General features: G+C 38.5%; 1 protein-coding gene across 9 annotated transcripts in view; it reads right to left on the bottom strand.

Annotated features, from left to right (window-relative positions):
• Positions 1-16,236, bottom strand: part of LOC126997281 (histone deacetylase 6-like) — a 71,590-nt gene that overhangs the window by 24,417 nt on the left and 30,937 nt on the right. For 5 of the 9 annotated variants that reach the window (XM_050858274.1, XM_050858277.1, XM_050858272.1 and 2 more), the window contains one exon: positions 9,552-10,012. The exons of 2 other annotated variants lie outside the window; for them this stretch is intronic. Coding sequence is in view for 3 of the 7 variants with exons in the window: in XM_050858272.1 (XP_050714229.1) it covers positions 9,964-10,012 (49 nt within the window). In the remaining 4 variants the exon portion in view is untranslated. Of the gene's footprint in view, positions 1-9,551; positions 10,016-16,236 lie in introns of those variants that run through there. 2 more of the 9 variants (XM_050858275.1, XM_050858278.1) reach the window with 1 other exon arrangement.

The raw sequence follows: 16,236 nt of genomic DNA, 5'->3' as shown, positions 1-16,236 counted from the left end.
TCTACACCACACTACATTCACACAACACACACACCTTTTCCCAAAATTCAAAATTCAACATGGCGAAAAAAAACACTGCCTCGGAGTCCCCGCCTGGGGGGGGGCCATAAATTCCCCCAGGGAGGACTCCCCTTCTGGCTGCCGACTTGAGAGGTGTCCTGATAACTCCTCGAACCTCCTCCTTATCAATTTCTCCAACATTCGTGGTCTTCGTTCTAATTTTCATTCTGTGGAACACCATCTCTCCTCCTCTAAACCTCATCTTCTCTTCCTCACCGAAACACAGATTTCTGAGGCTACTGACAGCAACCTCTACTCTGTTCCCTCCTACTATCTCTATCCTAAATTTCTATCCAAAGCTGGATGTTGCGCCTACGTGCGCAACGACATCACTTGCTCTCGTGCCCACGACCTTGACTCTTCTGAATTTTCCACCATCTGGCTAAGACTTCATTGTCATTCTATCACTAAATACATCTGTGCTGTTTATCTCTCACCTGACTCTACTAACTATGTAAAATTCTTTGACAATTTGATTTCTAAAGTGGAGCACATCTTGACTCACTCTCCCTTCGCTGAAATCTCCATCTTGGGAGATTTCAATGTTCACCACCAGCTTTGGCTTTCATCCTCTTTAACTGACCAGCCTGGTGAACAAGCCTACAACTTTGCTCTCCTCAACGACCTAGAGCAGTTGGTTCAGCACCCTACACGTATTCCCGACCGTGTTGGAGACCGGCCCAACATTCTAGACCTCTTCCTTACCTCTAATCCTTCTGCTTACTCTGTCAAGCTGTTCTCTCCGTTGGGGTCCTCCGATTATAACCTTATTTTTATTTCCTGTCCTATCGCTCCTGTACATCCTCTGGACCCACCGAAGAGGCGATGCTTCTGGCATTTTGCTTCAGCTCGGTGGGACGACCTGAGGATGTACTTTTCCGATTTCCCGTGGAATGATTACTACTTCCAGGAGAGAGACCCCTCTGTGTGTGCCCAGCACATCTCAGAGGTGATTGTCTCTGGCATGGAGGCATACATTCCACGTTCTTTCTCTACTCCTCATGCTAAAAAGCCTTGGTTTAATCATGCTTGTTCTCGTGCTATTAAAGATAGAGAGGCAGCTCACAAAGGGTTCCAGAGCCTTCGAACTCTCGATAACTATGACCTTTACATTTCAGCCCGGAATCATGCCAAATCTATTCTCCGACCTACCAAAACTTCTTTTATCAATAGAAAATGTCAACACCTTGCTTCTTCTAATTACTCCCGTGACTTCTGGCATCTAGCCAAAAATATCTCCTCCAATTTCACCTCTTCCTCTTTCCCTCCTCTCCTTAACCTTGACGGCAGCACTGTCGTCTCATCTGTCTCTAAGGCTGAACTCTTCGCTCAAACTTTCTGTAAGAACTCCACCCTGGACGATTCTGGGCATATTCCTCCTACTCATCCCCCCTCTGACTCCTTTATACCTGTTATTAAGAGTTTTCCAAATGATGTTTTCTATGCCCTCTCTGGCCTCAACTCTCAGAAGGCTTATGGACCTGATGGAGTGCCTCCTATTGTCCTTAAAAACTATGCTTCCGTGTTGACACCCTGCCTGGTCAAACTCCTTCGTCTCTGCCTATCAACATCTATCTTTCCTTCCTGCTGGAAGTATGCCTTTGTACAGCCTGTGCCTAAGAAGGGTGACCGTTCTAATCCCTCAAACTACCGCCCTGTAGCTTTACTTTCCTGTCTATCTAAAGCTTTTGAATCAATCCTTAACCGGAAGATTCAGAAGCACCTTTCCACTTCTAACCTTCTATCTGATCGCCAGTATGGGTTCCGCAAGGGGCGTTCTACTGGCGATCTTCTTGCTCTCTTAACTGACTCTTGGTCATCCTCTCTTAGCCGTTTCGGTGAAACTTTCTCTGTTGCGCTAGACATATCGAAAGCCTTCGATAGAGTCTGGCACAAGTCTTTGCTTTCTAAACTGCCTTCTTTCGGATTCTATCCCTCTCTCTGTTCCTTTATCTCCAGGTTCCTTTCCGGCCGTTCTATCTCTGCGGTGGTAGACGGTCACTGTTCTTCTCCTAAACCTATCAACAATGGTGTTCCACAGGGCTCTGTCCTATTACCCACTCTCTTCCTGTTATTCATCAGTGATCTTCTTTCCATAACAAACTGTCCTGTCTACTCATACGCCGACGACTCCACTCTGCATTATTCAACTTCTTTCAACAGAAGACCATCACAACAGGAAGTACACGACTCCAGACTGGAAGCTGCAGAACGCTTAACCTCAGACCTTGCTATCATTTCCGATTGGGGCAGAAGGAGCCTTGTGTCCTTCAATGCCTCAAAAACTCAATTTCTCCACCTATCAACTCGACACAATCTTCCAAACACCTATCCCCTTTTCTTCGACAACACTCAGCTATCACCATCTTCAACACTAAACATCCTCGGTCTATCCTTAACTCAAAATCTCAACTGGAAACTTCACATCTCCTCTCTCGCTAAATCAGCTTCCTCGAGGTTGGGCGTTCTGTATCGTCTCCGCCAGTTCTTCTCCCCCGCGCTGTTGCTATCCATATACAGGGGCCTTGTCCGCCCTCGTATGGAGTATGCATCTCACGTATGGGGGGGCTCCACTCACACAGCTCTTCTGGACAGAGTGGAGTCTAAGGCTCTTCGTCTCATCAGCTCTCCTCCTACTGATAGTCTTCTACCTCTTAAATTCCGTCGCGATGTTGCCTCTCTTTCTATCTTCTATCGATTTTTTCACGCTGACTGCTCTTCCGAACTTGCTAACTGCATGCCTCCCCCCCTCCCGCGGCCCCGCTGCACACGACTTTCTACTCATGCTCATCCCTATACTGTCCAAACCCCTTATGCAAGAGTTAACCAGCATCTTCATTCTTTCATCCCTCACGCTGGTAAACTCTGGAACAATCTTCCTTCTTCTGTATTTCCTCCTGCCTACGACTTGAATTCTTTCAAGAGAAGGGTATCAGGACACCTCTTTTGATTCTTTTTAGGAGCAGCGAGTAGCGGGCTTTTTTTTTTATTATTGTTTCCTTTTTTGTGCCCTTGAGCTATCTCCTTTGTTGTAAAAAAAAAAAAAATGGTAAAAGAAAAAAAGTATCGCTGCAAAAATAATTAAAGTAATAATCATTCACTGCTAAGGATGTGCTCACTCTTCCCCGATGCTTCTAAAATGCATAAAAAAAAGAGGAAAAAGAATAATGAGTGAGTACTTTAGCAAGATAAAACTATCTTCTCCACTGTGCAGTAAAATACACAAAAGAAAGGAGAAAATAAAATGAATGACAATACCTAAAATACGCAACAATGTTATAGTTCAGGAAAAATATTAAACATATACACGCCAGAAAATTAACAGCTGTAAAATAAAAATTAGATACGGCTCCACACGCCTAAACACGTGAACATAAAAGTAATAATAATAATAATAATAATAATAATAATAATAATAATAATAATAATAATAATAATAATAATAATAATAATAATAATAATAATAATAATAATAATAATAATAATAATAATAATAATAATAATAATAATAATAATAATAATAATAATAATAATAATAATAATAATAATAATAATAATAATAATAATAATAATAATAATAATAATAATAATAATAATAATAATAATAATAATAATAATAATAATATAATAATAATAATAATAATAATAATAATAATAATAATAATAATAATAATAATAATAATAATAATAATAATAATAATAATAATAATAATAATAATAATAATAATAATAATAATAATAATAATAATAATAATAATAATAATAATAATAATAATAATAATAATAATAATAATATAATAATAATAATAATAATAATAATAATAATAATAATAATAATAATAATAATAATAATAATCATAATAATAATAATAATAATAATAATAATAATAATAATAATAATAATAATAATAATAATAATAATAATAATAATAATAATAATAATAATAATAATAATAATAATAATAATAATAATAATAATAATAATAATAATAATAATAATAATAATAATAATAATAATAATAATAATAATAATAATAATAATAATAATAATAATAATAATAATAATAATAATAATAATAATAATAATAATAATAATAATAATAATAATAATAATAATAATAATAATAATAATAATAATAATAATAATAATAATAATAATAATAATAATAATAATAATAATAATAATAATAATAATAATAATAATAATAATAATAATAATAATAATAATAATAATAATAATAATAATAATAATAATAATAATAATAATAATAATAATAATAATAATAATAATAATAATAATAATAATAATAATAATAATAATAATAATAATAATAATAATAATAATAATAATAATAATAATAATAATAATAATAATAATAATAATAATAATAATATAATAATAATAATAATAATAATAATAATAATAATAATAATAATAATAATATATATATATATATATATATATATATATATATATATATATATATATATATATATATATATATATATATATATATATATATATATATATATATATATATATATATATATATATATATATATATATATATATATATATATATATATATATATATATATATATATATATATATATATATATATATATTTATTTATTTATTTATTCTCTCAAACAGACGAGGTTGAAGGGGCTGTGTGTGTGTGTGTGTGTGTGTGTGTGTGTGTGTGTGTGTGTGTGTGTGTGTGTGTGTGTGTGTTTACCTATTTGTATTTACCTATTTGTAGTCTACCGGGCCCGAACTAAGCTCTAATAGTCCCATCTCCATATCTACATTCATGGAGCCTTTCCTTCATTTGTTGGACACTGCTCACCTCCACCACCTCTTCCCGCAAGCTGTTCCATGTGTTAACACTTCTATGTGGAAAACTATACTTTTTCAAGTCACTCAAACAGGTTCCTTTATTAAGTTTTTTTCCATGCCCTCTCAGCCCCTGCGTTCTCGAAGTTGAGAAGAGATCATCTCTATCCACCTCATCAAACTTATTTACCAACTTATACAACATAATCAGATCTCCTCTCTCCCTTCTTTGTTCCAGTGTTATCAAGTCCATCTCATTCAATCTGTTTTCATACGTCATACTCGAGAGTTCTGGGACCATTTTAGTTGCAATTCTCTGTATCCTTTCCAACTTTCTGATGTTCTTCTTTTTGTGAGGCGACCACACAACTGCATCATATTCAAGCTTTGGTCTTTTCATTGATGTTATTATTTTCTTCATCATTTCTTTGTCCATATAGTGGAATGATACCCTTATATTTTGCATCATCCTGCAGGTTTCTCCAAACAGCTTCTTTATATGCTTTTCTGGGGATAGTGTGTCTTGCATCGTTACTCCCAAAACTTTTCTTCTTGTACCACCTTTAAGTTTTCTTCTCCCATCCTGTATGTTTTCCTTGATCTTTTTTTACTTTTCACCATTTCCATAACATGACATTTGTTTGCATTAAATTTCATCTCCCATAACTGGCTCCATTTGTACACTTTATCCAGGTCTTTTTGCAGCTCCTCACAGTCTTCCTCCGTCTTCACTTTTCTTATTAACTTTACATCGTCTGCAAAAATGCTCTTATAACTTTTTATACCCATCGGCATATCATTTATATATATTATGAACATTATTGGTGCCAGAACTGAGCCTTGAGGAACTCCACTCTCTACTCTCCTCCAATTTGATTTCTCTTCTCTAATCCCCGTCCTCATTTCTCTTCCCGTTAAGTAATCCTTCATCCACTCGATAACCTTTCCGTCCATTCCACCCCACTGCTGTAGTTTCCAGATTAACCTTTTGTACAAAACCTTGTCAAAAGCTTTTTTCAGATCTAGATATACACAATCAGCCCATCCTTCTCTCTCTTGTACCATATCTATTGCTCTTGAGTAGAAACATAGTAAGTTGGTGACACACAATTTCCCTTTTCTAAATCTAAAGTGACCTTCATTTACCATGTTTTTTATTATACTTTCACAAATCTTGTCCATTACACTTGTCAAAGAAACTGGCCTATAATTTAGTGGTTCAGTTTTATCTCCACTTTTATAAATTGGTACAATGTTCGCTCTTTTCCACTCTAAGGGCACTTTTCCTGTATTTATAGAGCATGTTATTATGTAATAAAGTGGCTCCAATAATTAATTTCTACACTCTTTTAGCACATGTCCCGAGATTTCATCCGGTCCCATAGCTTTCCTTCCATCTAAGGTTTCCATCAGCTGCAACAGTTCCTTTCTCAACCTTTACATGATTAAGTTTCCCTTCACTGCAATTTTCGAGCCCCCAGTCAAAGACGGTTTCTTTCGTAAACACTTTATGAAAGTTTTTATTTAATATTTCTGCAATTTCTTTGTCCTTTTCATAGATTACATTTTTTTCTTTTAGCCTTTCCACTCCTTCACTTCTTTTTAAGTTCCCGTTTACGAATTTATAAAACATTGTTGATTCTTCTTTACATTAAAAAATATTCTTCTTTCAAATTTAGCTTCCTCCTCTCTCCTTATTTTCACATATTCATTTCTTGCTTTTTTATATTTGTCCCAGTTGTTTTTATTTGGTCTTTTCTTTAAATTCCTCCATGCCTTATTGCTATTTCTTCTTGCTGTTTCACACTTCCATCCAAACCATGTTTTCTCTCCTGTAGTTTTTACTGTGTGGTATGGAACATATATATCTATTCCTCTGTTGTAAATACTCATAAAAAAGTCATATTTCTCCTGAATATTAGTACTCCTCCTCACATCACTCCAGTCTACCCCAGCAAAGAAAGTCTTGAATCCTACGTAATCTGCCTTAGCGTAGTTTTTCCTTTTTTCCTTATAAGCCTCTTCTCGATATTCACATCCTTCCAAAGTTTTCATCTCCAATAGTTCATGGTCGCTCTTTCCTAAGGGGCACTCGTGACTGACTCCTTTATCTAACTCCATGTTTTTTGTGAAAATTAGGTCAAGTCTTGATGGTTCGTCATCCCCTCCCAGCCTTGTTTCTCCTTGCACCCACTGCGTCACCAGGTTATCTGTTGCCAGCTTCAATAGTTTACTTCCCCAGGTATTGCCGCTACCCTCCGTTGCATAATCTTCCCATTTCACTTCTTTGCAACTGAAGTCTCCTGTTAATGTTATCTTTCCATTATTTTTTATTTAGTGTGTCAGTGCCCGTATTGTATCTTCCAGCATGGCGTTGTATCTTACTTCATTCCAACTTTTGGTGTTGGGGGAACAAAGGCTGTTATTATGTTAGTCTTCTCTCCACCTTTTGCCAGTACCTGCACAGCCATCACCTCCGCACTGTCCTTTCCATGTCTCACTTCAGTCACTTTCAAGTTTTGTTTCGTCATTATCATCACTCCTCCTCCCTTTCCCTCTTTCCTATCTTTTCTCCAAATGTTGTACTTGATCTTTCCCTCCAGCACAAGTTCCAGTTCTTTTACAAGTTTTGTTTCAACTATACATTATCCAGATCACTCTCCCTTAAATAATCAATTAGTTCAATTTTCTTTGATACAAGACCATCTATGTTAGTGTATGCAATCTTTAAACCTTTCTTCCCTTCTCCCTTTCTTCCCCCTCCTTCTATCAACACCCTTACTCCTCCTTTTCGCCTCCTATCCACCACTTCATCAGTTTTTCGTTCTTCATTCTCCAAAAACTTTCCTTTCCTTCTGATCTTTCCTCATTCCTTTTTTCGCTTCATTTATCATTTCCTTTACTTTCATTCTTTCATCCTCTGACATATTTCTCCTCACATGTATTTGCTTGTATTCTTCAGAGTCGTTTAGTTTCCATGACCTGTTCTGTATGGTTTCTGTTGTCATTTGGGACCTTGGCTTTATCTTCAATGGGCCGTTTTTTCCTTCCTCGTATCTTCCCAATCTAGTTCCTTCATCTACTTCTTCCTCAATCTTTTCCTCCTCTTCAGTATTCATATTTCTCGATATACTTTTCACCTTACTCCTCTCATAATCTCCCTCTGGGTTTTAACTGGTTTTTTTCCTCTTCACTTTTTTTTTTGTGTGTGTGTCCTAAAGTTTTGGTTAGCAGTTTTCAGCCTCTCAAATCAGCTATTCCCAAAGGCCAAAAGGGAGGTCAGTCAGGATATATGGTAACATTTTTAAAGATAGCTCCCAAGATATTAAAGATAGCTCCCAAGATATTAAAGATAGCTCCCAAAATATTTAAGATAGCTCCCAAGATATTAAAGATAGCTCCCAAGATATTAAAGATAGCTCCCAAGATATTAAAGATAGCTCCCAAGATATTAAAGATAGCTCCCAAGATATTAAAGATAGCTCACTCAAATATCTTGGCCATGATAGTTTGTTCATGTGCATATTTAATTTGGTTATATAGGTGGCGTGTGCGCAGAGATACACGCACATGAAATCAGGCGTACATGGAAAGCCGGGTGGAGGGGGAGCTTATAATGAAGGCTATAATGACTAAATATATATAGATTTTTACCTCCTCCTCCTTCTCCTCCTCTTCCTGTGGGTTCTCTTCCCTTACATCTTCTTACAAATACCTCCTGTCCTCCATCTCTCCTTTCCTCTTCATATTTCCTTCCCTTTTTTCTTTATCTTCTCTTCTCTTCTCTTCCTTCTCTTCCTTCCTCCTTTCCTTCCCTCCATTCTTCTTCCTTGCACAGTATTCTTCCTTCCTTCCTCCTCCTCCTCCTCCTCTCTTGGTTTCATAATAATAATATGATAATAATAGTAATATATATTTAACATATTTTTATTGAGAATTCTTACATTTTTTTTTTACATTACAGAAGGAACACACACACACACACACACACACACACACACACACTCAGGGGTAGAGCGTCTGCCTCACAACCAGAAGGACCGGGGATCGATTCCCCGGCCGGGTGAAGATAAGTTGGGTTTATCTTGAGTGGGCGCCGGTCACTAGTGTGGCGTCCAGGGGCTCGGTTCTGGCCCAGTGCCTCGACACAAAGATTGTAACTCGGTTCTCACTGACGAAGACGAAAAAAAAGCCCAGAGGAGATTTGCAAAAAATTTTCAACTGTCGGATGCATCGATGCAGCAATAAAGCGAATAGATGTTGGGCTTCATTAAAAGAAACTTTTTATTAAGAATAAAGATAATACTCGCTCTACAACAGTTTAGTCAGACCCCACTGGGATATGCGGTATATTTTGGTTGGTCCCCAAATTACGTCGGGCAACGAAAATGATCCTTCCTTGCGCACAACCCTCCAAGAAGGCTTTCTACCATAACATACTTTCTCTCTCTTGAGCCTCGATGAGGAAAAAAACTGATCGAATGTTGAAATAATTTTATGATCGATGACACTTTGCGCGCACGAGGAACAATAAAAAAAAAGATGTAGACAAGTAAACTCAGAGAGACCAAATTTGTAAAATCACTTAGGTTTAAGGACACACCACCAAGTGGACCATGGGGTTCTAATGGTCTGATTTTTTTAATCATCTTCTTTCACGTGTAGCCCCTGTTCACCTAGCAGTGAGTAGGTACGCGACGTCAGGCAAGGAGTTGTGGCCTCGTTGTCGCGGTGTGTTGTGTGTGAGTGGTCTCAGTCCTACCCAAAGATCGGTACTATGACCTCTGTGCTCTTCTGTAGGGGAGCGGCTGGCTGTTTCGAGAGAGACTCGCAGCAGACCAAGAGGTGAATTACACACACACACACACACACACACACACACACACACACACACACACACACCGCTCCGGTGGCTCAATTGTCTAGAGCGCAGCGCTGCAAGGCTTCATGGTCAAACAGGCGGCGGTTTGAGCCCCGCTCAGGCCGGATTCTTTCCATTGAGTAGGAGTGGTTACTGTGCCCTCTTGAGCAAGGGGGATGGGGTGTGTGGTGTGTGAGGCAGTACTCAGAGATCGACGATAATGAGCACACACTTGCTCATGTCGGAAGGGTACCTGCTGGCGAAAGCGAGTCCGACTCGTGATCAGGCCGTGGTGAATTACACACACACATATGAGTGACCTTTTTAGCATGATGAGGAGAAGGAGAGATAGAGCACTTATGAGAGAGAGAATTAGGAGATAACAAACCCATGGAAGCATGAGAGTGAGAGGGAGAGCAGACGTCACTGGTGTAGGAATACAGGTCAGTTTAGGGCAGCCAAAAGCACAGGGGAGGCGGAGAGAGAGAGGAAAGGAAGACGTTATAAGTAGGAAAAGGTCCTTGGCGGAATGGTAGTAGAGTGGCTGTTATGGATATGTAAACTAGCATGGTTAGGTGTGGGTGTGACAGCACAAGGGGTGGATTATGGAGTGGGTGAAATGTGGTGGGCTGAGATGGTTTGGACACGTGATGAGAATGGGGGAGAATGAGTTTATAAAGAGAGTGTGTGAGGGAAGGATTGAAGGAGGGGGTGTCAGGGGAAGACCAGCCCACATGTGAAGAGAGGGAGTGCCAGAACAGGGAGAGATGGAGACACTTTTGACATGGAGGAAAGGAGGGAACAGGGCAGCACACACACACACACACACACACACACACACACACACACACACACACACACACACACACACACACACACCTATCATCAACACCAACTCTTTCATCACCACCACCACCACACACATATATATATATATATATATATATATATATATATATATATATATATATATATATATATATATATATATATATATATATATATATATATATATATATCACCATCACCAGAATCACCGTCCCTTCCTCTCAACACCAGTTTCATCACCACACACACACACACACACACACACACACACACACACACACACACACACACACACACACACACACACACACACACACACACACACACACACACACTAACTGATTAATAGTAGTAGTAGTAGTAGTAGTAGAGAAAGAAAGCTAAAAAGGAGAAGAGAAAGAGAGACAGAAGGCTGGTCTCTCTCTCTCTCTCTCTCTCTCTCTCTCTCTCTCTCTCTCTCTCTCTCTCTCTCTCTCTCTCTCTCTCTCTCTCTCTCTCTCTCTCTCTCTCTCTCTCTCTCTCTCTCTCTCTCTCTCTCTCTCTCTCTGCCACGCCCACACCACAGACTGACACAACTCAGCTCAGGGCTACTTTGGCCGCCTGCAGTCAGTCACTACACAATGGTTCCATTAATCAACCACAGATGGGCTTAAATGATGCTCACCTGCCTTCTCTGACTGGTGCAGATCAGCTACCACGCAGCCATGAGATCTCTCAGCCTCCGTCTCCGATAGACACCACTTACGCATCACTTCAGAACAACAATGCCTCCCTGCCACCTGCCAGTCTTACCATCAGTCAATCATCAGCCAGCCATGGTGATACTCAAGGTCAACATGAAGTGGATGTTACTCGTGTACCTGCATCGTATGATGACATGTGGCTAACCTCTTCCACTCCAGACGGCCTGGTACCGGAACTCACTCAGGGACAGACACCCTCGCCGCCAGACGGGACATAAGAACATAAGAACATAAGACCGTAAGGAGTCTGTAAGAGGCCGGATGGCCTATACAAGGCAGCTCCTGTACACTCAACCCCACCTTACCTCACCATCCATGGCTTTATCTAACCTCTTCTTGAATGTATCTATGGTATTGGCACCCACAACATGGCTCCCAAACCTGTTCCATTCGTCCACCACTCTATTGGTGAACCAATTCTTGCCTATGTCTTTGTTGAATCTGAATTTGTCTAACTTAAAACCATTGCCACGCGTCCTACCTGGCTCTTTCACTCTCAAAATTTTATTGACATCCCCTTTATTAAATCCCTTCATCCATTTATAGACTTCGATCAAGTCTCCTCGCAACCTTCGCCTTTCTAGAGTGTAGATTTAACTGCTTCAGCCTGTCTTCAAAAGGCAAGTTTCTCACCCCCTGAATCATCTTTGTCATCCTCCCCTGTACAGATTCTAACATCTTGATATCCATTCTATAGTAGGGGGACTAGAACTGAACTGCATAATCGAAATGAGCTTCTTCCACTCAAGATGACCCTCGTCTTGATGTCCCTCCACCCAGGACCTCTGGCCCTACAACCCCTCGTGTTTCAGTAACAGAAGAAGAAACACATAGTGAAATTGAGAAATTGAGAAAGTGTATAGGAATTATAATGTCAAAGATGGAAACAAAAGACTTAGAAATGGAATTGCTAACAACAGAAGTAAAAACTGCCTACAGTACCATTGAGATATTGCAAAAACGAGTGCATGAATTAGAGTTAAAAAACAGAGATGAGAAAGTAAGTAATGGCTCTCCATCCGTCACTAATTGCTTACTGTTAGGAGTTACCAATGTACAACAGGTGTTACCATCTGATTTAGCGAAAAACTGTACTGTCAGGACTATTAGTACTGGTAAGATTGATAAACTAAGGAACTGGCTCACACAAGCTTTCTCGAGTCCCTTCTGTTGGTGTTGTACTGCGGTTTATATGATATTTGTGATAATGTGGGTCCTGAAGCAATACTTGATAATTTAGGGTTTTTGGTAAGTGACCTCAAATACAAATGTTCCAACATGAAAATTTATGTATGTGATATTGTGCCAGCTCAAGTGTTACAGGAAACAAATGATGAAATAATGCGGCACAATGAGAAAATAGCTAGATGGGCAGAGGCAAATGGTGTACCTATTGTAAACACATCACCTATGTTTATACTTAGTACTGGTGATGTAGATGAAATGTGTTTTAATATTTCTAGTGACAAAACTACTCACATTCTTAACAGACTTGGTGTGATAAGACTGCTGGATACCATTGATAAACAGTGTCCTGAATTCAAACTTTGCTCTGAGTGGAGTGAGACCAAGCGCATTCCCTCGTTTGTTGCTCATACTAAGCAAGACATAAAATCATTTGTCCGCCCAAAAACCGACAAACAGCAGTCTCAAGCACACCAGTACACCAGCTCCCACCATAAGGCACCATTGTCAATTGATCAGAGAAACGTTAATGTCTCCCCTCAGCCCTTCCAAGTCAATACACATTACCGGTACCCAACGCTCACTACCTCTCAGGAAAGAACACCGTTCACCCCTGAAGGCGAGAATCATTCACATCACCCCCAACCTGCAACGACTGTTACCACTCATAAGCCACCGTTTTACTACCAGTTCCCTCCCCCTCCTGCTTCCCATCCTTCCCCTGAAACATACGCCCGTATCGCCTCGACTCCAGCAGTGATGCCTCATCAAGGCTTCGGAGCACCACCAACCCCTCATGGGGCGGCTCAACACAGATCAAATGTAACAAGGCCACGTCTTTCACATCCTGATCAACGGTTTGTCTTTAAATCTCGCGAGAGGCACACAGCTCCAAACAACGCACAGAATAACCATGCAAAATACGTAGGTAACTCTTTTAATAGATTTTATGATGTATCAGAAAACAACAACACATACAAGAAAAAGATAGGCTGCTATAACTGTGGGGAATTTAATCACATACAAGCAAATTGTAGATTCGACCATAAACTCCATTGCCAGCAATGCCATTCTCCGGGACATAAAAATAAACTTTGTAGTTATTATTGTTGAAGTCATGGCGATGACGAACCTGCCGATGTGAACTCAAAGAAGGATTCGCTAATTGTAGAACACATTAACGCACAATCGTTGATATCAAGTTTAGATGAAGTAAAGTTATTGTTAATTGATAGGAATATTGATGTATTATGTGTGAGTGAGACATGGTTGGATGCAAACACTCCAGATGGTTATGTTAACATTCATGGATATCAGTTATTCAGATGTGACAATGGACGAGGAGGTGGTGTCTGCTTGCATGTAAATAGCACTGTAAATCCTTCTTTCATTACATTAGGTGTGCCGGGACAGGCAGGCGTGGAGGACGTGTGGGTTCAGATTCAGTGCAGGAAGCTGCCTGCCATTATCATTGGATGTGTGTATCGACGCCCCAAAGCCTTAGCCTCATCCTTTGAATACATACAAGAAGTTTTTAGGGTGGTGTGTTTGCGTGGCAAAAGTGTTTTTATCTTGGGTGATTTTAATGATGACATGCTGATAAAGGGAAATAACAATAGCAAAATAACCAGAGATAACAAGTTGACTCAAATTATTGATAAACCCACAAGAACAACTCCACATTCAGCTACTCTATTGGATCTTATTATAACTAATAAACCTGAGGTCATTCTATCCCATGACGTGGTCCCTCAAGTCATTGCAGACCATGACTTGGTGTCTGTTGTTATAAATTTAAGAAAACCTCGAAAAAAACCGGTGATGAAAACCTTCCATAATCTGAAACACTATGATAAAGACACTTTCTGTTTGTTGCTTCTAGACAATGTGCATTATATGAATGAAATATTTTTAACTGACATTAACAAACAAGTGTGTATTTTTAACGAAATTTTAATTTATTGTCTTGAAATGTGTGCCCCCGTGGTGACTAAAGCTGTGAAAGGTACACCGGCACCATGGGTGGGCGGCGATATTCGTGAGGCGATGGAGGACCGTGATGGCTTACAAAGAGAGTTAAAATTAGATACAAACAACAATGAGTTGCGAGAACAGTATAAAGCTGTTAAAACATATTATGTAAAAGCACTTATTGATAGATCAAAGGCAGAGCATTACCAAGATCGTTTGAAAGATTGTAAAGGACAGACCTCTGCTACTTGGAAAGTTATCGGGGAAATTATTCCTAATAAGACTAACAAAAATAATACTCACAATTTTGTCAACATAAACGATAAAGTTGAAGAGTTCAACACATTCTTTTCGAAGGTCGGAGAATCTTCTTTCAGACGTTCACAAGAAGAAGTAAGAAATGAAGAAGTTACTGTTGACCGTCCTCATGTAAAACCCATTAAAGTGAATTCTGCTTTTAGACCAGAGCCTGTGGACTCTAACACCATTATCTTAACCGTTAAAGGCCTTAATGCAACCAACTCTATTGGGTCAGACGGTATAGCGTTACGGTTTCTCCGGGATGGTCTCTGTGTTATAGCCCCTTTCCTCACCTGTATCGTCAACACGTCCCTGGTGCCCGGTGTGTTCCCTGAGTCATGGAAACATGCACTGGTTGTCCCTCTGTATAAAAATGGTGATCCTGATGTTGTGAGTAACTACAGACCTGTATCAATTTTACCCGTTGTGTCTAAAATACTCGAGAAAATTGTTGCCAGACAACTGTCCAAGTACTTAGAGACCAATAATCTACTTTCTAATAGTCAGCATGGCTTTCTACCCAGGTTATCAACGGAAACAGCTCTAACCACCATTACTGACAAAATATACGATCATATGGACAACAAGAAAATTTCGATGCTAACATTATGTGACCTCTCAAAAGCGTTTGATTCTGTAAACCATAAAACTCTTCTACATAAATGTTCCTTATTAAATATTGATGAATTCTGGTTTAATAATTATATAAATAACAGAAGCATGTCAGTTCGCCTAGATAACCATACATCTAAAAAGACAGGTATTGAATATGGGGTCCCGCAAGGCTCGATTCTTGGTCCAATCTTATTTAATATATATGTCAATGATTTATCTTCAAATGTTAATGGTTTCCTTGTACAATATGCTGACGATACACAGTTCTTACATTCTGCATCAATTCATGATCTTGGTCAGATCATTAAGGACACCGAAGAAACTCTAATACAATGTAGGAGGTTTTACCTTAACAATGGTCTCCTGTTCAATTCTTCCAAGACTCAGTGTATTTTCATAGGAAATCGGCAGCATTTATCTCACATTCCCCCAAACACGACTGTGCATTTCAATGGTAATGTAATACACCCAAGTAAGCATGTGAAAAACTTGGGAGTTTATTTTGATCGACATTTGCTTTTTGACGTCCACATTAATGAACTGAATAAGAAAGTGATGGGTATTTTGATGTATATAAGTAGAATTAGTGACAACTTAGATAAGAATAGCAGGATCGTGGTTATACAAGCAATTGTTTTAAGTTTAATTAACTATTGTATTAGAATATGAGGGACTACAAGTGATACATTGCTGGCTGGGGTACAAAAGGTGCAGAATTTTGCAGTGAGGGTTGCCAAAGGTGGCGTTAAAAAATTTGATCATGTATCTCCATTTTTTAAAGAACTTCAATGGTTACGAGTAAAACAGAAACATGTTTTTGAAGTGGGCACAACAA

This window comes from Eriocheir sinensis, chromosome 12, assembly GCF_024679095.1.
Source record: "Eriocheir sinensis breed Jianghai 21 chromosome 12, ASM2467909v1, whole genome shotgun sequence".
Classification (NCBI taxonomy): domain Eukaryota; kingdom Metazoa; phylum Arthropoda; class Malacostraca; order Decapoda; family Varunidae; genus Eriocheir; species Eriocheir sinensis.
The sequence above is the reverse complement of the archived record's forward strand: the minus strand, read 5'-3'. Positions and strand labels throughout refer to the sequence as shown.